At 39.4% G+C, this 21,988-nt stretch overlaps 2 protein-coding genes across 3 annotated transcripts in view; one reads left to right on the top strand and one right to left on the bottom strand.

Moving 5' to 3' along the window:
- The window catches only part of kif20a (kinesin family member 20A), a 25,593-nt gene extending 13,024 nt beyond the window's left edge, over positions 1-12,569 (top strand). For both annotated transcript variants that reach the window (XM_057821908.1, XM_057821907.1), the window contains exons 11-19: positions 1,203-1,346; positions 1,427-1,595; positions 1,675-1,824; positions 4,789-4,928; positions 5,013-5,115; positions 7,485-7,677; positions 7,769-7,854; positions 7,925-8,062; positions 11,820-12,569. In XM_057821908.1, the coding sequence (XP_057677891.1) occupies positions 1,203-1,346; positions 1,427-1,595; positions 1,675-1,824; positions 4,789-4,928; positions 5,013-5,115; positions 7,485-7,677; positions 7,769-7,854; positions 7,925-8,062; positions 11,820-12,185 (1,489 nt within the window). In that variant the 3' untranslated portion in view covers positions 12,186-12,569. The remainder of the gene's footprint in view (positions 1-1,202; positions 1,347-1,426; positions 1,596-1,674; positions 1,825-4,788; positions 4,929-5,012; positions 5,116-7,484; positions 7,678-7,768; positions 7,855-7,924; positions 8,063-11,819) is intronic.
- On the bottom strand, positions 12,486-21,988 carry cdc23 (CDC23 (cell division cycle 23, yeast, homolog)). The gene is made up of 16 exons (XM_057821910.1): positions 21,851-21,988; positions 18,111-18,183; positions 17,784-17,921; positions 17,667-17,709; positions 17,493-17,598; positions 17,290-17,422; positions 17,044-17,221; positions 16,876-16,973; positions 16,721-16,802; positions 15,784-15,937; positions 15,594-15,713; positions 15,436-15,511; positions 15,304-15,365; positions 13,106-13,184; positions 12,914-13,033; positions 12,486-12,818 (listed from the first exon to the last, which is right to left on the bottom strand). The coding sequence occupies exons 1-16, from the start codon at positions 21,961-21,963 to the stop codon at positions 12,660-12,662; spliced, it is 1,734 nt and encodes a 577-aa protein (XP_057677893.1). The 5' UTR covers positions 21,964-21,988; the 3' UTR covers positions 12,486-12,659.

The raw sequence follows: 21,988 nt of genomic DNA, 5'->3' as shown, positions 1-21,988 counted from the left end.
GCTGGAATGCTTTGGATCATTATCATGTTGCATGATCCACCTTCTGCCAAGCTTTAACTTCAAAACAGATGGCGTCAGGTTATGTTCTAGGATTTGACAATATTCCTCAGAATTCATGATTCCCTGGACTATGTGGAGTTGTCCAGGTCCTGAGGATGAAAAGCAAGCCCAGATCTTGACATTCCCACCTCCATGCTTCACTGTTGGGAGAAGGTTCTTTTGGTGGTATGCAGTGTTGACTTTTCGCCAGACATGGCGGTTTTGGTTGTGACCAAACAGTTCAATTTTGCACCTACATCAGTTGATGAAAACTCTTTTTAATTTAGTCTCGACAACACAACTGTTAAAAAAACAAAAAAAAACTACTGAATTGATTGATTAGGAAATCAGGTTGAAATAATAGAAAATTCCAAAATGTTGAGGGGGTTCACAAACTTTTGAGCAGCACTGTATATATAGGATATATATATATATATATATATATATATATATATATATATATATCCTGTATATACATAATAAAAATATACAGTGGGGAGAACAAGTATTTGATACACTGCAAACCCATTGGCAGTGTATCAAATACTTGTTCTCCCCACTGTATATGGAAACACAGTACTAGCCTGCTTACTGTAATCCATGACTGCACTAATGTTAGTTACTTTATATTATAAAGTATTATTGTATTATTGTGTACATACATATAGTGACTGCATCAAGATATAGTCATTTTAAAAATTTAAGTGACGGGTAAAAATAGATTATGACCGGATTTTTATGACCCTGTCAGTCAAAATGACAGACAACAAAAAAGTCTAGCGCAACCTCTGCTCTAAACTAAATTATGCATGCATAAACAATCATATTAGCTCAAACAAAAACTTACAACCTTATGTTGGTCTTAACAGGGAGCTGCTGGATCCAGCCATGTTAGATGAGTTATGTCATATTCACTGTTGCCAATAGAATGCAGTGTATCCACCCAAATTAATAAAACTAAATGCAAACACTTTCAAAACAAACCATTACAACTCCACTCTATTTACATGAATTCTCGAAGCAGCAAATTTGATTCAAAGCTGTTTTTTTTTTTTAATCAAATTACTCAGGTTAATAGATTAATTGTTGCAGCACTAATTATAATAGATTGATTGTGTAGAATTAGTTGTTTTGCTTACCTGGTCACATTTGGACTTTTGCAGACTGACCCTCTGCGATCTTGCTGGGTCAGAACGCTGCAAAGAGCAGCGAAATGCTGAACGGATGAAAGAAGCTAACAACATCAACACCTCTCTCCTTACCCTGGGGCGCTGTATTTCTGCTCTAAGGCACAACCAGATCAACAAGTACGTCCTTACATACATCAAAACCATTGGTATATAATTTTTTGGGAGGAACTGTTCCAATGTTTGAATGACATCCCCAGGTCACGTCCCCCTGAAGTGGTCCCCTTCAGGGACAGCAAGCTAACACGCGTACTCCAGGGGTTCTTCTGTGGCCGAGGAACATCCTGCATGGTGGTCAACATCAACACATGCGCCTCCATTTATGACGAGACTCTCCAAGCCCTCAAATTCTCGGCTATTGCTTCCCAAGTAATCATTTACATTCATAATGACTTAGACCTTTATTATTCAACTGAAGACTTTTTTTTTTCAATGGTTTCCTTTCTAGCTGGTGCACGCGCCCTCCACAAAAACTAGAGTGGCCTATATTTTGTCTCTGCTGCGTGAGCCGGCCGCCAAGAACGACAGTATTGTGTTAGAAGAGGATGCTGATGAAAGCGATATGGAAGAGGCCGATATCACTATGTTGGATACCGAGGTTGGTCAATGCACAAGGGACATTATTACTAGAATGCCGTAATTTTCGGACTATAAACCACTTTTTTTCCTTAATTTTGAATCCTGCGGCTTATAGTCCCAGGCATGAAAATCATTCACCTTTTGGCGAAATTCGCCTTTTTGAAGTAAAAAAGGGTGACCTACGTGAATTTTGTAGCTCCGAGGAGAAAGCTTTTAGGGGGTCTTAGGTCTAACTAACTAACGACATGTTTTATTGAAATTGCTAAGCCTGTCGCGATATGCAATGAGTCCATTTATCGCAAGGTAAATGAAAATGAGGGCGCTAATTTTCACGCTGCGTTTTATCACTGCGTGCATGCGTGTATACATTTGTGCGTGTAGATGACATATGAGACTCCAGTTGTGTCCAGATGTTTACTGGTCAACAACACGCCGTAGTATTACAGTTCACACATATAAAATACGGAAACACGTCCGTAGTAAACACTATAAACATTAGCATTGCTACATTCAGACTAATGTGGAAAAAGACAACCTACTTTAGCCTGCTATAAAACATTGGCGGTCCTTTCCAAAACGCAAACTTGCGGTTAAAAGGTGAAACTTCAAACATGAAAAATCGCTGGTTAACATCATTTGCAAACGAAAAAAATGGGGGGAAAAAAATCTATTAGTGACACCACAAGCAATGACAAAAAGTGCTTTTTGTGGAGTGTAAAGTTGTTAGCGGTTTAGCGAACGTACTTCTGGTGAACATTTCAAAATAAAAGCACGTCACTTTTGTCATATAAATAACGATTTCTGGAGTTAATCCAACATACTTCAAAGTCCAGTGTGGCTTATTTGTTGACTTATTTGGGTTAATAGGTAACACTTGATTTGACAGCGGCGTCAGAAGACTCATGGGCATTACGGAATGCTTATGACGGACGTCATTAAGTGTCATCAGGCAAATTATGTCACTAACTCCATTTATGTCCATCTCGGATCTTATACATCCATTCAAAAGTGAAATAATTTTTGCTCATGGCAGTGTCATAATCAGGACGGTCTAATGACAGTCTTATGGCGCCACTGTCAAATAAAGTGTTGCCAAATACCATAACTAGTAATTAATGAAACTGGAGCAGTAACTGAAGAAATAATTAGCACAGAACATGAATTGTGATTGTTATTTACATATGTAGCGCTGCAATGCATGCTAGGAGGCATGTTGGACTAAAACAGTGTTGCCAGCAGGTGGCATCAGAGGTTGACTGACTCCCCTAAGGGAGCAGTGATGGCTAAATGAAGCTTCTTGAAGAAATGAAGCTTTGCAGCCAATTGGTTCAAAGCTTCACAATGGCTCATTTGGTCTTATGACAGTCGTATGCTACCGCTATCAAATGGTTATCGGTTAATATCTTTTGGTGTAAATATCTCATAATACAGTGAGGACAGCTTCGGTTTATGGTCTGATGCAGCTTATCTATGAACAAATGTCGTTTTCGTGTCAAATTTGGTGGATGGCGGCTTATAGTCAGGTGCGCCTTATAGTGTGAAAATTACAGTAGTTGGTTATTGAAAACCCGCATCAATCTGGAATGGTTACTTAGCAATAGTTAGTAATTCGATTGAATGAAAAAGAAACAGTGATTCATTTTGGTGCCCGAGTTTTATAATATTTAATGTGACAATATGTAATTTAAATTGATTTTAGGGATGCACCAAATCTTTTTTTTTTTTTTTTTTTTTTTTTTTTTAACTTCTGATCCCGAAACGTGAATTAGGATGAGGGGTGGGAACCTCTGGGTACCTCACGATATGATTTTTGATTCAAACTTTTGCTGTGAATATGAATGTGTTTATCACTAGTAGACGTCAGTCGTATGGCCGTTAGTGGCAGGCCATGAGTTAATTTTGGGGCATTTCACGTCATTTCCTGTTGATTTTCGATCACTTCCTTTTCCATTTGAGGCATTTACAGGTGACTTCCTGTTGATTTTGGGTAACTGAAAAGAAAATGACTAAAAAATGTCTCCAAAAGAATTAGGAAGTGACTCAAAATCAACACAGTTACATGTAAATGCTCTAAAATGAACAGGATGTGGCCTGTAAATGCCCACAATAGACTGGCTGTGATTGCTCTGGTTTCAGTGTCATTGACTGCGCTAGGCGTACAATTCACTCAGAATGAATTGGATGTCTAGCGACTTCATTAGCAGCCAGTGAACTAACACACTGCAAATTTCTAACTTTTTAATCAGAATATTTTTCTTAGATATAGTCAAATAATTTTCTCCATCTTGTTTTGAGTGTTAAAGACTAGTTAACAGATTATTGCGTCAGATTATTGTACCCTGCCTACTGCCCGTAGTTAGCTGGGAAAGGCTCCAGCACCTCCGCGATCCTCATGAGGAAAAGCGGCATAGAAAATGAATGAAAATGGCTAAATATTACAATTTGTTTTTATTAAACCCATGCATCTAAAAGTTGACCATTTTTCACTTACAGTAAATCAAGAAAAAAATGCTTTCTAATAATGTTTGAACAATCTCTCTTCTTGAATTATGACCATTTCTGACTATCTTTTTTTTAAGATTAAATATTCAAATTTATTGCTTAAAATAAGTCTGTTAAGTTTATTTTCAGCAGGCTATTTATTTTTCTTATTTCAAGGAATTGGAGTAAAATCTACTTGAAGCACGGACAGATAATTTCACGTATTTCTAGTAGAGTTACACTGAAAACAAGGGAACTTAACTAGTTTTAAGGAGGTGTGTTTTTACAGGGCATAGACACTATTCTCATGGGAGATTTTGGTAGCAACTTGTTCTGTTTTGTTTTGTTTTTGGGGCAATTTACTCTTCAGGGTTTAGTTCGCTGTCTGGCGTGGACTAAAGATGCACTAATGATGTCTAAGCGGGACTCAACTTCCACAGTTCATACATTTTATGAGATATTCACTTTGAAAAACTGTCTAATTGTCAGTTTTTTTTAATAGTCTTTGCTGCGGGCCATTGAGATCCTGGAGCGAGAGGTGAAGCGTCAAAGGGAAGAAAAAGAAGTGCTCGAGGCTAACGTGAGAGAGCAAGTCATCTCTGAGATGATGGCTGTCATTACCAAAATGCAAGATGATTTCAGGTATGTTGAGGACATACCATCAAGCCCGGTTGACTTCATTTAATTTGTGTTTAGTAAAAGTAACCTACTCTTTCTATCTTGTAGTGAAACCTTAGAGGTCCAGAAGGCTCTCATTGAAGAACGCTGCGAGGACAAAATAAACAACCTGCAGAAACATTTGAAGCAGTTCTACTTGCAAGAGTTAAAGGTGACTGTTGCAAACTTGCGCTTAAAGCATCTCTTGCTTAAAGAGAATGATAATACTAAGTGGCTGTGAGATATCAATAGAACCATTCTGTGGCAAAATAACAAATATTAATAAAGTTAACAAAAAAATAAAGCACATTCATGAGCAATTATCGAAAATAGATCGAAAATTACAAACATTTCCGAAAGTATTCGGGAAACAGCCGAATGGGGCTTTGACGTCACAGCCAGGAGGTCGAGGCAGTTGCCTTCGTTGTTTATCGACGAGAGAGTTGCGTTCGTGTTTTATCAAAAAAATCGCTAATATGGTTCAAACCTGTCGTGCTATGTGGTGTACAAATAGCCATTTGACGCAATGTAGTACCCATGAGTTCCCGAACGCGAGAAAAAGAGCTGGACTACGCAGACAATGAGTAAAGGTCGTCGGTGCAAAAATAGGGCTGATTTTGCAGACCCAGCCTCCGGCACGGTTTTGTGTGGTGCCCATTTAACACCTGAAAGCTATTCGAACTATGGACAAGTGAAATTAGGTTTTGCTAAGAAATTGCTGCTGAAAGCAAATGCGGTGCCCACCATACACGCGCAGCCACCTAAATGTCCTGAGATATCAAGAAAGAAGACGATGACCACCCCGCCACCCCAGGCTAAGCAAAGAAGAGGAGCAGCCAAGCTCGAAATGGCCAGAGTGAGTACTCTTTTATAATAAAAAACATCACGCATTGGATATAGGACTGGACACATGTATAAATTATCGCTTGTAAAATATATACAACAAATCCTCTAATCCCATTCATATTTGTGTCGGCAGAGCAAAACCTATGATAGCAAAATAAATGATAATTATTCTGTACATTATTTTGCGGTCATGGTGTATCAGCTTCACAAAAAGAAATGCAAAACAAACCGTTTGGTGTTTCCCACACGATCTGTTGCCGGTGTTTCATCAGTGTGATTGCTCCCCTCAATGATCCTTTCATTAGGCTGCATTGGCTTTCGTTTGGGCTCAAATTGATAACCCAAAACACCAAAGAGAGGTTCATAACTCTCCTCGTCACCATTAGAAGAATGTTCGTTACGTCGGATTTGTCGCTGCAACTAGAAACAAAATTGTCCGCCGCCATTCAGTACCAAGCACTTAGCCGGGTGTTTCCTAGTTGTGACGTCACACACACAATATGCTAGATTTCCAGGATCTCAGGCGCCGGTCATTTTAACTTGACAATCGATCCAAATTTCTATCATTTTCTTGGTGTTGCAATGTGTGTAATTACGCGAAGTGGCATGATATGAATCCAAAAAGGCACGCGTATATGGAGAAATGATGGAATATTAGCATTTCCCCAGGTGTTTTCATACTCTTTAAAGCAGGGGTGTCCAAACTTTTTGCAAAGGGGCCCAGATTTGGTGTGGTAAAAATGTGGGGGCTGACCTTGGCTGACGTCCTTTACGTAGAACAGTATATTTAAGCAAATTTTAGCAAGCCATTCAGTGCGTCACATTTGCTTAATTATTTTTTTCTCTTTCGACTCTCGGGCTTTTGCGAAATACTGCTGCTGTGACATTAAACTAGCTTCAAGTTGCTTATATTTCTCGCTGCGTATCTTCCCTGTAATCTTGTTTTACATGTCAGAGTGTCCTGTTTGGTAATATCGCCTCACATTGAAATCTTTCAAAACAGCGACGTCTCTTTGCAAATGAGGCAGACACAGTTTTTGCGTATTTTTGTGAAGAAATGGTCTAATTTCCACCTATCCTTGAAGCGTCTGCGTCACAGTCAACTTTCTTTTTTTTTTTTTTTTGTTGATTGTCACCATTTTAGAAAATGGAAGTAATGGGTTGCTTAGCCCTTAAATACCTCCAACATGAAGCAATTATCAGAGAATCTCTAAATTTGAAAAAATTTCAAATTTGTAAAAACAAAAGTCAAAATGAATGTCTAATAAGCGCTCTATATCTATAACCCATGCTAAATCATGTTTTTTTTTTTTCATGGAACCTGCAGTTGCATGTGTTGACTTGCATCCATCACTTTTTTTTTCAAAAAGAAATGTCAAAATTCTAAATTAATCTCAAAATCATGAAATTTTAGTTGTATCAAATCTGATACATTTGGCAATAAAGGGTTAAAGTGCTGCTGCCTTTTAGTGGGTAAATGAGGGGCAGCATTTTTTGTGTAAGCTACTTCATATGCTGTTTGCAGTCCTGCTGACCAATTCATTAAGTCTGTGTTCGGGCCAGACGTTATTGATTTTATGACAGAGGCTGGGGGCCGGATGAAATTTGACCACGGGCCGCATTTGGCCCCCGGGCCGGACTTTGGACATGTCTGCTTTAAAGCCATCTGATCTGGAAATTCATGTCATGACATAGGAGCGAGATGAAGAAATTGAAGAACTGGCTGGTGCCCTGAAGAAGAAGATGGCTGCTGAGGCGTGCACCAGCTCTGCACCCCAGGAAGACCAGGAGGGGCTGCGGCGGTCTCATCGCCTCAGCACACAGAAAGAACACACCCTGCGCGCAGAGCTCGAACAGTGTCGTGCGCAGCTACTTAGCAAGACGCATGGTACGTTAGCTTGAATTTACGCGCCTGTGAAAATCAGTTATGTTGCGAGACCCTTTAAGATGTCATTGTCTACTCTACTCTGCTTTGGCAGAAGTGTCACGGCTGATGATCCAGTTGAAAGCGCCAGGCTCGGCGGGCACCAATGCTGCCAACCGCAAGCTGGAAGAAGGACAAAGAGTAAGGAGCCGGCCGTCTGTTTAATCCACTGTTGTCTGCCACCGTTCATTTTCGCATCTCCTTCCAACAGAATCTGCGTCAGCTGCGCTTGGATCTACAGAAGCTCGGCTCAGACCTGCAGTCTGGCGAGCGGGCTTGTTGCCGGAACACAGGAGGTGAGAGGTTGCGGCAGGCTTTGGCTACGGCAGATGAAACTCTAATCAAACAGGTATACTTTTCTGTCTTGTCACGTTTCTATATGAAGTAATCTTTCTCTATCACGGTCCTGCTAAATTGTAGTGTTTTTCAATGGTCACGTTTACATGAGTGTTGATGTCTGTCCAAACTCAGTCTCTACATTTCTGTATTGATCAGTTTGTAATGAGAAATATAGATGGATGGCATAGACTTCATAATATATTGACGGGGCGCAGGGCCGATTAATAGGGCACCTATCTACGTCAAAGCTGACAAAGTGGAAACACAAAGAGCTTTTTACGTTGAAAATTCCTGTGGATAAATGCTTAAATCCCTGAATTCTTTATTGATATGGACGGAAAACAGTCTCGATTCTTGGTTAAAAGCAAAAAACAAAGCGAGCAGTTAGCATTTATTTTACGTTAATATGGTGAATTATGACGCCAATGCCGTAGCGTTTAATTTCTCGCATTATTTTTTTTCACGTTTCAAAATGCACGCATGGTACGAAAAATATAATACCTTGAATCCTCGAACAAATCAGTCCTGCAAAATCCTTCCTGCTTGTATGCTGTACGGCTTTCATACTTTTTCAACCTAAATCCGGTGTTGGATCGCTGCAAGTGAGAATAACTGCGACCGACTGAAACTGAGTGTGGGATAACCCCATACTTGAAGGTGTGGCGCAGTGTCTGGGGAACTTGTCCCGTCAATATCATTATGCCGTTTAAAAATTTGTCAGTTTAAAGTAGTGATGTCCTGATAACGTGATCAGAAATCGGGCCGATCGCGCCATTTTCAGAGGATTGGGATCGCGTGAAAAGGATCGGATTTTAATTAAAAAACTATTCTTATGTGTTTATCTCTCTCGCACTCCTTCATGCTAAGTAGTGCAGCCAAACTGTCCACCTTGCGTTTGGTACTTAAAGTTAACGATGATTGACAGCTTTGTAGCTTTGATCTTGCCAGAGAAGCTTGGTAGCTCTACGATCAGTCACAAATGTGTCAATCATCGTTAAACTTGCATAAGTGTGTTGCAGCAACTTATTGTGTAAGAGGCTGTTTTCAGCAGCGTGAGTGAACTCACGCAATGAAGCATTTAATAAAGTTAAATAAATTTTTCTACGTTATTCTTGTTTAAAAATAATTCACATTATGAAAGCTACGATCCAAATACAAATAGATTTTTGATGCAACCCCCACCCCTCGTTACTAGCTGCTTTTAAGGTTTCGTACATTAGTTACAAAAATTGAAGAAAAATCCTCTGAAGCTTAAATAAACCACTATTTCAGTGTCAAGTTAACAGTTCAAAACAGTAAATACAATACTCAAGTCCCCATTCTGTATCAGCAGCATTAAACTACATTCAATTAATTTAATGTTGTGAATCAACCGTTAAAGTTGTTAAAATTGCTCCTATTATTCCATAATTTCCCTTGTGTCTACTTTTGACATGTGAAAGTTTTAAAACTGTTTCATCATTTAGATTCGAGTCAAGATTTTGCCGATTTAGGAGTATTTTGGATAAAAAGTTAATTAGGTTCGCTCGGATGGTTCTAGAGCTGAAACGAATACTCGAGCAACTCGAATTTAAAAACTGATCCGAGTAATTTTATTCAACTCGAGGAATCGTTTAATTTTGCCAGCTCTAAGCATCGTTTTACCCGGACTAATTTTAATGCGGGACAACGCGCTGACGTCACATGCGTAGAGGAAGAAGCAATTAAAAAAAAAAAACCTTACTGCAGCCGACGGCCGCTACAAACTACGCCGACATTGCTAAAAATTACGCCCGCATGATGCTAGTGTGATACAGGTAGTGTCCGATGCGCCTCATAGATATCGCATGCATTTAGGACTACGTAGATGCGAAATGACACTCGGCCGCGTCTGGGCAGCGTTAGTAAACAGCCGCCATCTTTAAGCAGTAGACTTCTCAGCACTAATAAATATAACGTTACTGTCACTCGCTCAGGTAACGTTAGCCCTTAGGAGGGCTAGGTTTCTATTGATTATGACCACTGTCGATGTGTGGCTGACGTGTCTTACATACAGGCTTTATTTAATCTGTAAAAACACAGCGTTGTAGAGTGATGAGGATGTAAAATTAAAACATAATGACGCTAACTGTCAGTTTTAGCTCAGTAATCATTGCTGAATAAAACACCAAGTAGCACTGGTCCATAATGTGCTCCAATATAGCAGGTATCATACATTTATTTTGAACACTGCAACTACTCAAAATCCTATCAGCACTTACAGTTTAGACTTAAACTTAAAACTTAACTAGAACTTAAAAATAGCTTGACACAAATGGAAATTCAATTGAGACACGTGAGGAAAAACACATAGCTTTCAAGTGATGTGTGTTATCAAGCGCAGTTACATTTTTAGGTAAGAAATATGTTATTTTTTAATAAGATCTAGAAGTTTTTTGAGTGAAAGCAGTGAATTTTTTTCCAGTCACATCTGAGATGCAATTGTTGGTTGTTTTCAACAATGTACATTGAAAATAGACATTTTCAGTCAGACACAGATTGACTGAAAATGGTTCAATATTGGATTAAATGTCTTTTTTTCTCATTTATATTTATAATTTCTAATTACCTAAAAAAATGTTTTATCCGATTACTCGATTACTAAAATATTCGATAGCTGCAGCCCTACATGGTTCGCTACAGTAGAGCCTTCCCGAGTTGTCTACTGCCGTTTACTAACGCCGTCGAGTCCATTATTTCGTATGTAGTTCTTTATACATGTGATATCTACCGTAGCATTATGTATGGCTTGTAGCGGCTGTGGCCGCAGTCAGGTATTATTGGTTTTTTTATCTAGCGGCATGAGTTGAGCATGATGTTTACTCTGAGTTTACTCTTGGTCCCTTCCTCATTGCGTCCTGAGGACCGCGCTGACTTTGTTTTAGCTCCGCTTTACTTGGCATATTTTAATAATCAGGATTTGGATGTTTGTGAATCGTTCTCGAATCTTCAACGACCAAATAGCGAATAATCTAAGAATCGGAAATTTCGCACACCTCTATTTGGATCGTTTGTTTAAAAAAACAAACTTTTTTCGGGATCGGATCGGCACATTCTCAAAATCAGGTGACTCTGACTCTGGTGCAAAAATAGATGATCGGTACATCCCTAGCTTAAAGAAAAAAAAAAAAAGCAAAGAAAAAACAGTAAGTTGCTATTAAAATGTTCCACTACAATAGTTTCCCTGTTAATTCAATGGCTTCCATTGACCGCTGGACACCCAATCCATTTAGATTTAGACAGGGAGGGGCGAATTAACGTGCGTTCATTCGAAACCAGAGCATTCACAGCAAGTCTTTCCGATCTACGGGGCATTTACAGGTCTCTTCCTATTCATTTGGGGAGTTTCCAAGGTCACTTCCTGTCCTGTAACCCAAAATCAACAGGAAGTGACCCAGAAATGCCCCAAAATTGAAGTCATTGGTTGCCATGGACGTCTACCAGGGATAAAGTTTTTTCTGTTTATTCCTTGTTCAGTAAAATATCGTAGAATTGTGAGCCTTGTATTGTATCGTGAGTTACCCATCCTTTTGTATGAGTAATCTTTTTTTCCCCCCCCTTCTCTCCCTCTCATTTTCAATAACATCTTTACCTGCATAACCAGCTTTAATATGGATTAATTAAATACTTACACGGGGTGATTTGTGTGCTGAAGCATGTGGAGGGTTTCCTGTCCTCACTCCATGGGATGGCTCACACCTCACTGTGCTCTCGGCTGCACCTAACCCTGTCGACTCACTTCCTCTTAGGACCAGATCCTGGTGGAGCTGCAGAACGGCTTGACGCTCGTCAAGGCCGACTTGAGGCGTAAGGCCGAGACTCCGACTCAGCCACAGAGTGGCCAGCCTCTTCCCCGCCTTGGCTTTGCCACACCGGGTTCTTGCAAGAAGCGGGGATGTGGCAACATGATGGCTAATGACTCTGAAAATAGGGTTCCTCAGAAAAAGCCCTTTTATCACGCTTTGTTCCCCACTTGCACACCGGGCCGGAAATACAACACACGCAATGCCGCAGACACCAACTTAACCCCTTACTCTCGAATCCTGAGGTCACGCCAGCAGTCTCCGCCTCGGAGCCCGATCCTCACTCCTCGCACGCGTCGCGGCAAGTATTGAGTTTGTTGATCCTTTCGCAAGAGCTGCTCCAGCAAAGCCTCTGCCTATTTTTTTATTCAATATATTTTGCGAATATTTACAGTTAAGTGATTCAGATACTTTTTCTTCTTTGGCTTCTTTTGCTGTATACGTTTTCTGTAACAAGGTTCTGTCTTAGAATACTGTTTAAGGGTTTTTGTATCAGAAAGAAAGGGTTACTTACCTCACATTTCAGTTCATTTCTGAAACGGTCAATTTTTTTTCTGTTGTATAAAAGAACCTTTTATATTCTTTATTTAAATACAGTATATTTTCTGTTCACTGTTTGCTTGATTGCAGGAATATGTTCAGTATTCATCACAAGGTTTTTGTTTTCTCAAGAAATTAAAGATTTCAGAACATATAAACAAGTGTGGTTTTAATATCAAATATTGGAAGCATGACCAAGTAAATATTTTTAACAGGATCTGTTATTTCAGCCAATCATATGGTAGGTCAGGGTGTAAAGGAGATGAGATTAAGTGGTGACACTCTCCTCACAGGAGTCGTGTTATTGTTGTTGGAGAGTGGTGCAAAAAGATCGCATGACGGCGTCTCTGCCTGATCTCTCACCTGAGAGATTTGCCGCAGTAGAGCTTTCCCTTCTTCTCGTGCCTGTAAAAGTATCAAAAATATGTTTCCCACAATATCTATAATAAATACGAATCACAATATATCCAGGCTGTTCGAAAAATCCACTATACACTCACGTCATTGTAGTCGCAACAACGCTGGGCACAGAGTGACGCCTCGTCGTATAGTTTGTTCTTGAAATAGTACTGACCGAGGTATTTGAGTGCTGTGCTCACTTCAGTGTGTTCTAACTGTTCCTGTGTTGAAAACACACAAAGTGGTTGGAGCTTGAGGCGATGCAAAAGAGCATACATAATCAAAACACTTACTCTACAGGAGAAGACGTCTTCTGTGTAAAGCATGTAACTCTGGGCTGCGTCGTCATGTTCGTTCAGCTGTTCATGAAGCCTTAACAAGACAAAAATTCACATTTAGCCTTTTGCCAATAGCACATGAGAAAGAAAGTACCATCCAAACACTTCAATAGATATAACAGCAACGAGACCCCTAGAGCTGTGTCAGATTTGATGGGGGAAAAAATATTTTATGCTAACAGCACTCGTATTTATTGTGGCGTTCAAACCAATTTGTTAATTAAGGGAGGGAACCTGCGGGTACCTAACCATAGTATAGAATTTGCGGTACAAGGCTGATAGCGATATCGTGATATAACAGTTATGGATACATTGTTCAGGAAGTCATTCTAGGATTTTCTACAAAATAACTACCGGTAATACACAGAAAAACAAGCTATTTTCATTTTTCTGTGAATTGGAATAATTTATCACTAGTAGATAGAGCTTGGAATCTTTGGGCACCTAACGATTCGATTATAAAACGATTATTGATGCACCCCCCCCTTTTTTTTTTTTTTAATGTTTGTACATTAGTTCCAAAATTGTTCAAAAATCCTCTCAGGCCAAACCAAACTACTATTTCAGTATCAAGTTAACATATAACAGTAAACAAATATACAAAAATAACAGTAAATAAAAAAACTCCAGTCCCCATTCTGTATCAGCAGCTTTAAGATACATTCAATTAATTTAATGTTGTGAATCAACTGTTACAGTTGTTAAAATTGCTCCCGTTATTCCATAATTTCCCTTCTGTCTACTTTTGTCAAAGTTTTAAAACTATTTCATCGTTTAAAGATAGTCAAGACAAGATTCTGCCAATTTAGGAGTATTTTAGATAAAAAGTTAATTAGGTTCGCTACAACAGAGCCTTCTAGAGAGGTCTACTGCTTTAAGATGGCGGCTGTTTACTTAAGTCGGAAAGTCTGTCATTTCGCATCTCTGTTCAATTATACATGTTCTAACACCGACGTCTGTCATTTTGCATCTAGTTCTACATATATATATCTACTGTAGCCGTATGTTTGTAGCAACTAGCAACTGGGCGTTGTTTGTAGCGGCTGTCAGCCGCAGTCAGGTATGATTGTTTTTTTGTCTAGCGGCGTGAGTTGAACATGATATTTACTCTCTGTCCATTCCTCATTGCGTCCCAAAGACCGCACTGACTGTGTTTTACTTCTGCTTTACCTGGTATAATTCAATAATCGGAATTTGGATATTTGTGAATTGTTCTCGGATCTTCCACAGCCCAATCGCGAATAATCTAAGAATCGGAAATTTAGCACACCTCTACTAGTAGATGTCCAATCCATCCCTTCCACTTCAAATATATTGGACGTCTGTGGCCGTAAGTGGCAGCCAATGAGTTCATTTTGTAGCATTTCACGTCATTTCCTGCTGATTTTCGGTCACTTTTTCTTTCTTGGGCATTTATGGGTCACTTCCTTTTGATTTGGGGGCATTTTACAGGTCACTGTGGCTGTTGATTTGGGCTTACTGAAAAGTGACCCAATCAACAGTAACCTGTAAATGCCCACAAGAGACTATGTGAATTTCAGTGCCTTGGACGTCTAGCGCCGTCAAATCTAGTCAAAATGAATTGGATGTCTAACGCCGTCAGTGGCAGCCAGTGAGCCACCGTAGACGCTATTCTAATAGAAGATTTTGATAGCAACCTGTTGGTTACTTTTTAAAACAATATATCATATCTTGGTGGGAGCGTACCGATAACCTTTTGGGCTACAAAGTGTCGCGATATCAACTTTTTGATGTATTGTGACACCCCTGTTCTTCATGCTTTATCGTAAAGTCTTTTTTAAATTTGAAACCACACCAGTAATGATTTTTAAAAAATCCATTTACAAAATTGTAATACAAGTACAAGTAGTCCCCAGGTTACGAAGTACCCGACTCGCGTGATTTCGACTGTACGACGCCGGATATAACGTCATTCAACACAACGTACCTCACAGTATCCTACTTTTTACTTTACCTTTTTAATATGACATAAAATACATGTTTTTGGACAGTTATTTTGAGGTTTAAGGGGTATTTTGGGGTCCTTACAAGGTTAATTACGATTTACGCGGAAATACTGGTTACGTCGCCAGCCTAGGAACTCATTTATAATCCGGGGACTACCCGTATATTCTGAAGCAAGTGTTACTTACTTTGCCAGTTTAAGTAAAGCCATTTTCTCTACATCTCCAACCGAGTATGCCCTCCAGTAACACTAGGGGGAAAAAAAACACATTATAATAGAATAAAGGCTTTTTTTTTTCTTTCAAAAAGTGATATACTACCTTTTTTGCTTCAGCTGTCTGGGATAGCTTTTCATAGCTTTCACCCAGTGCAACCAACATGCGTGAGTCATTGGGCCTGCAAGGTGTCACATTAGGTCAAGTATGATCATATGACAACCCAAACCCCTTTCAACAATATACAAAAGTAAGATGCATACCTGAGTTGGTGAGCCTTTCGATAATAGTAAAGACAATAGAAGGGCATCTTGAGAATTTCATAAGTCTGACCTAAGCCGTACCAGGCCCGATAGTCCCGCTTGTTCACTTCAATGGCGTGTCTGACAGAAAAACGCATACTTGCACCTGCGCCCATTGTGACGGTGGTCATCGAGACAGCCGGGGACTGACCTGTAAGCTTGGATGGCTGCTGACGTGTTCTTTAACTCCATGTACTCGTGGCCCATGAGAGTCCAGGCGCTTAGGCAGCGAGGATTTAGTTTGAGGGCCCGTTGAAAATACAAGGCCGCTTTTTCGTGCTGTGAGCGCAAGCTGTAGTAGTTACCTAGATTAATAGTAGATGTGTTACCACACTTTGGACACAACAGATCTAATTTGGGCTGCAGCTATCGATTATTTTAGTACTCGATTAATCGATGAACTAGTTAGTTCGAATAATCGAGTAATCGGATAAGGAACATAAAAAATTAAAATGCCTGAGCTGAGCCTTAAACGATATTAAAAAAAAAAAAAAAGATCTATGTATCTATCTATCAATCTATAACAAAAGAACATTTAGCTATCTTACATAGCAACAGGCAGCTATCTTAAATGCTATAAAACGTTAACTTTTTTTTTTTTACAATGCTCATAACAAATAGTTCAGAGACATATTCTCACAAAAAACGGCTAAATATACCCATAAACTACTTTACGAATGCATTAAAAAAAACATTAGTTCAAACAAAAACTTAGCTTATGTTGGTCTTAACAAGGAGCAGCTGGATTCAGTCACGTGAAATGAGGCAGACTAGGGGGCAGTGTATCCACCCAAATCAGTAAAACTAAATGCAAACACTTTCAAAACAAACCATTGGAATGCCACTTTAATTAAACGACTACTCAAAGCAGCAAATTTTAATTCGAATAATTTTTTTTTTAATCGATTAATCGTTGCAGCACTAGATCTAATATTCCGTCTTATAAAAGTAATTTCCCTTCATTTGTATTACTGCAGCATGACTCAGTCTTGTTTAAATTTCTTTTCATAATGACCATAGAGTCAGTTTTGAACGTGATTAAAATCTGATAGCTAAATTAAGACAGATCTGTCTGTCAAATTACTTACCAATAACACAGCATGTCTCCACTCTGTATTTGTCGATCTCCACCAACGTGTGAGCCAAGTAACTCAACTCTGGTTTCATAATCTGTGGAGAGAAATGACATTTTGACCTTGAACTCATCAAAATTCCGGATTCTCTTTCACTTCAAAGCCCTCACTTTGACATAAAGCAGGTTGGAAAAGGTGTCCATGTTGTCAATCCTGTAAGGATCTTCTATCCTCAACTTGTTGAACAGAGCCACTGCCTGGTCAATATCTGCAATGACATTATAAATAATGCAGTTGCACATGAAGCTGGATTTTAATCAAATTAAATGATATAAGACCTCGGATATTGTGGTAGGCCACGGCCATCTGCGAGATGATGTAAGTGCTCTTGGTGAAACCAGCGTCCATGAGGTTCTGGTACTTCTGCAGCGCCTCCTTGATCATTTGAAGTTCTGTGTACATGTGGGCCAGGAAGAAGTCCTTCATCCAGCTGTCGGTCAAAGACAGGGACTTCAACTAAAAAGAAAGAGATAGGATTTTGAGGCTATTCTTACTAGCAACAGAACAATTTTGCTTCATTGAACCATTTCGATGTTGGTGACGAGGTTGCTCAGCTCCAGCCATGCCCCCCAGTGAAGAGGAAGTGCTTGAATAGCCTCGACAAAAACTTCCACTGCCTCCTTTAGTAGATCCAGCTTTCGAAGCACCACTCCATACCTGTCATTTCACACACATGTTCATTGTTTCCATGTTTCTGCAGAAAAAAAGATGCATGGCTATTACTTACAGGTATAAGGCAAAACCATCCAGCTCTCCTGCATTGTGCTTTTTACTCAGCTCCACCCTCAATTCTCGCAAAGCTTCGTTGCGCACTTGGCCCTTCTCCAAAGGACCTAAAACAAGTATTTTGATCTCAATCACTAAATCAATACGTAAGAAAAAAGTCCTATTATATCCTTACCCAGGCTGTCAACTGTTTCATCATCCTTCTTTTTCTCTCCAGACTGCAAACAAAAAAGATGCTTACAATTCAAAACAGTGGTTAAATGTATAGAATTTTTCTCCTTATGAGTGTTACCAGATAACGCGAATACATGTAGAGGAAATAAGCCTTCTGACTGGTGCAGCCCTTCAAAAAGTAGGCAGCGCGGTCATACTCTTTCAAATCGAAGTAGGATTTAGCCAGCGTGAGTGCATCAAGGTCTTGTATATCATCCTGTATATGAGAAAATAAAATATAAAAACTTATATTTACACTTATAGGTTTCGGTGATGTTTATTATTCCTCCAACATGAAGGTTTCTTTTTGGATTGATATCTTAACATGGCAAATGCAGTGTAACATACAGAAAAGGTGCCAATATTGCTCACCTTTATCAACCAAGGACAAGTAGTTTGTACAAACCTCTGAAAAAGGGTTCGGGAGTGGCAAGGCATCTTTGGGAAGAGGATCCAAAGCAAAGGCCAACTCAGAAGCCCTAAAATGACAAAGATAGAAAACATAACAGTTGTTTAGGTGTGCCCCAGTTAATAATCCAGTTTCGCTTCACTCATTGGCTGACATTGATGGCTATGGACGTCCAATCTATTTAAACTAGGAAGGCAGCAAGGGATTATTCTTGTATGGGGATGGACGCAAACGTGCAGTTATAAAAATTAAGCTATGATGTGGTGTGTGAATACATATTACTATATATATATTTTATCTTTGATAGATTTCAGCATTGTAAAATACCTAAAAAAAGATCAATTTAAAAGAAAGTTATTTGGAATTAGTAAAATAAAGTTGCAGATATTACAATTTGGCCTAAAGGTGACAATCTATTTTCGGGATGTCCCGCTCGCACATTTTTGCAACAGAGTCCGACTACCGATTTTGGGAATGTGCCGATAGAGTCCTGATCAGACACTGAAAAAAATTTCTAAACATTACAGGACTGCCCTTTTTACATTACTTCCTCCTCCGCTTTTTCCAAGAGTGTTGCAGAGTATAAAACGTATATATTTTGTATCTTTTTCAATGCCATTGTATTTCTGGATTATTTTGTTCTGTTTTAGACGTGATGTAGTGAGGCGCGCCGAGCCTTCGAAGCGTGTGTCAAGTAATGACGGGACATTTCCGCAAAGCGCGTATAGAGGCTCGCTCCATTTAGGGGAGGTTCCGAAAACAATGACGTCCGAAGCCTCGCTGCCCAACTGTACCACGTGATTGCTTCAGAGACTGCTTTAGATTTTACCGCACAGTATTTCAACACCTCTGACTACATTCAAAATGTGTGTGTTTGAAGGAGAGTTGCGAACAGGTGAGTGTCTGGATAGTTTGGTGGTGGTCTGGAGAGTTAAGGAGTGTACAGTAGTAGATAGGATGGAGCCAGCAAGAAAGAGGACTTTCCCCGGTGTGGAAAAACTTGTTTTGAAAAATGAAATGAAAATGAATGAACCCCACCCACTCCCCATGCTGTACATCTATGTTCAAGACTCAAGTTACACTTTTACTGTTCTCTGCCTGATTACACTCATGTCAGTTTCAGAAAAAAAGCATTGCACAACCTGTCATATTATGATAATACCATTTGTGGAATCATTTTCAAACGCACACACTATAGACCCTACCCACCGACGTCACAAAATCACGTGCTCGCTGTATGGTTCCGCCCCCTTGTCCGTCATTTTGTGTCTGTATTATCAATGGTCTCAATTGATCGAGCAATTTATAATGCATTTCATGGAAGACCCGGTGCTTTCGGATGCCGTAAACTCACTTGATGCGTTGCATAAAAGGCGTTATGTGGAAAAGCTTCAGTTTATCCATTCGCCAGATCCATATTTGATGCCTAAATCGATGTTTTTCGACCCGCTGTCTCCGCCGTATTTGCCTGACATCTGCTAGCTACCCTGATATGTACAACTATCTTGTCCACACAAAATCAGCCTATTCTCACAAAAGTTTGAAAAACTTTAAGAGCTTGGAGGCTTATAAATACTTCGTTGCTGGTTGGGTGAAACAGGTCCTTGTCCACGAAAATTCGGCAGGAATCTATCTTGTGCTTGGAAAGGTGAGTTACGAAATTTTCAATTCAAAATCTTTTGTTATTGCTAACATCCACTGTCAAGTCTAATGTATTTCATGTCGTTTGTCAATGGAGTTAGGGCTTTTAATGTTTATATGGTTTAGCGATAGCACTCTCACTACATACATACGTGTATGTTGTCGGCGATTAGCCTAGCAATGATCTTAATTGTGGTTGTCAGCCCAAAACCCTCTAAATATATATTAAATGCATCTTACCAGATATAAAATGACTACTACATAATCTGTGGTAATCGTTTGGAGCCCAGTTTTCTCGTCGAATTGCAGCAGCCCATCTCGCTCTCTTCTCTCCGGGTCTCTCGGAATCCGGTAGAACTTCCAAGTCTCTCCGTCTATCTTCTCTGTTATTGCAACCGACCGCCACACACGCCTTCACCATTTTGATTATTAATGTTAACGAGCAGAAAAACACGTCGTAAATAGGAGGAATGTACGTAGCCGTAACAGGTAAACATGATGTGTTGACGGACAATTGGGCGGCACCAGTCAGGAGGAAGGAGTTGTGACGTCACGTGGGTAGGGTCTATACACTATTTATAACAGTAATCCCTCGCTACTTCGTGACTCCACTTTCACACAGTCAGTGCATCGCAGATTTTTTAATCTTGTTATAAGTATATTGTTATAGGAATAAATGAGTTCTAAAAACATATTTATGTCCACTTGATATTCATCTACTTAATCATCTACACTTACATACACCCACACACATGTATCATAAGAGAATGAGTAAAGTATTGTTTATACTTTATTTTATGTATGTTATTTATATTAATCATATTTTATTTACATTTCAAACTATTCTTGAATGTTCTTATGATAACATGCATTCAATGATTGTATATACATTGATATTATATATACACAAAAAAGTATGTTAAAAATGCGTTGGGGGGGGGGGGGGGGGGGGTTACCCTATTTAGGTTTTTCCACTTCACGCGGTTGGTTCCGGTCCCCATTAATAGTAATAAGTGAGGGATCACTGTATATACGTATGTGATAATCTATGTATGTAGATGATTTGGCACAAACATATTTTTTTTGATAATACACTTAACCAGTAGGTGGTACCGTGCTCACATGAAGCTTCGAGAAATGAACCCTTTCTCGAACCAATTGGCTCAAGTGGTTCAATGCCTCACGAGGCTTCATCTCACCATCACTACTTTTTAGCTCTTATAAAGTAAAAAAAAATATATTAAAAATTAGGCGATATATATTGCCACGGCTCCACACTTACTTTTTGCATTGGTTGCACTGATGCGCCTAACTTTTTTCTTAAGCTGCACCAGCACAAAATGTAGGTGCAAACACATTTTTCATTGCATCACCTTTTTACGGCATACTTTTCATCACTCTCCAAAACATTCATCTAATTCATGAGTGATTCCCTTCAAATTCACTCACGCTGCCTACAACAGTCACATTAATGCATTTGATCAAAGAGCTACAGCGCCTTTAATTGCCAGATCAAAACTACAAACCTGTCAATCATCCTTAACTTTAAGTACCAAACGCAAGCTGCACTGCTTAGAAGGAGGAAGGGTGAGAGACTGTACAAGCATGATGCAGAAAAACATTTTTTTTCTTCTTAAAATTAAAAACCCGATCCTTTTCAAACGATTCCGATCCTCTGAAAAATGGAACGATCGTCCCAATTTCCGATCACGTGGTCGGATAGGGACATCTCGTTTTCTCTTTGGTTAACAACGTGCACATTTTGACTGTAAACTCGTGTCGTACTTAATTGAAGTTAAAACCGAATTCAGTCAAGTTTCATGATATTTTCAATACATTATACCTGGACAAGTGATTGGATCATATTCTAGGCTTTTATTTTACTGCGTGAATGTAATTGTTTGCTAGCTGTATTTATCCACCTAAACCGTAAGCCAACTATTCATTCAGTGAGTCGTTTGTTACGATTGTACTACATATTAAATGTAAATACGTCAATGCTAACATAGCGACCACCGAGGTAAACAACCTTGAAATAGCGTCATTGGGCACGATAAATAGTCAGTGCCTCGTCAGTTCTAAAACGTCAGTCTTACCACTTGGCGCTATGTAGAAGTCCTCTTTCTTTGCATAGCCACGTAACAGAAAGTAGCTGTTTTTTTATTTGCACCAGATCCCCAAACTCGCTGTGGAGCGCCGCCATGTTCATACTCGACAAAGAAGCTTCGCTATTG

Source organism: Corythoichthys intestinalis, chromosome 18, assembly GCF_030265065.1.
Source record: "Corythoichthys intestinalis isolate RoL2023-P3 chromosome 18, ASM3026506v1, whole genome shotgun sequence".
In the NCBI taxonomy this organism is placed as follows: Eukaryota; Metazoa; Chordata; class Actinopteri; order Syngnathiformes; family Syngnathidae; genus Corythoichthys; species Corythoichthys intestinalis.
The sequence above is the reverse complement of the archived record's forward strand: the minus strand, read 5'-3'. Positions and strand labels throughout refer to the sequence as shown.

Bases quoted from the DNA above. Each gene is read 5' to 3' on its own strand.
- cdc23 (XM_057821910.1), bottom strand. From the start codon at position 21,963: ATGAACATGGCGGCGCTCCACAGCGAGTTTGGGGATCTGGTGCAAATA. The intron at 17,922-18,110 runs GTTTGTACAAAC...TCTCATATACAG, and splicing joins TCCCGAACCCTTTTTCAGAG to GATGATATACAAGACCTTGA. The intron at 16,974-17,043 runs GTCTTATATCAT...ATGTCATTGCAG, and splicing joins GGCCTACCACAATATCCGAG to ATATTGACCAGGCAGTGGCT.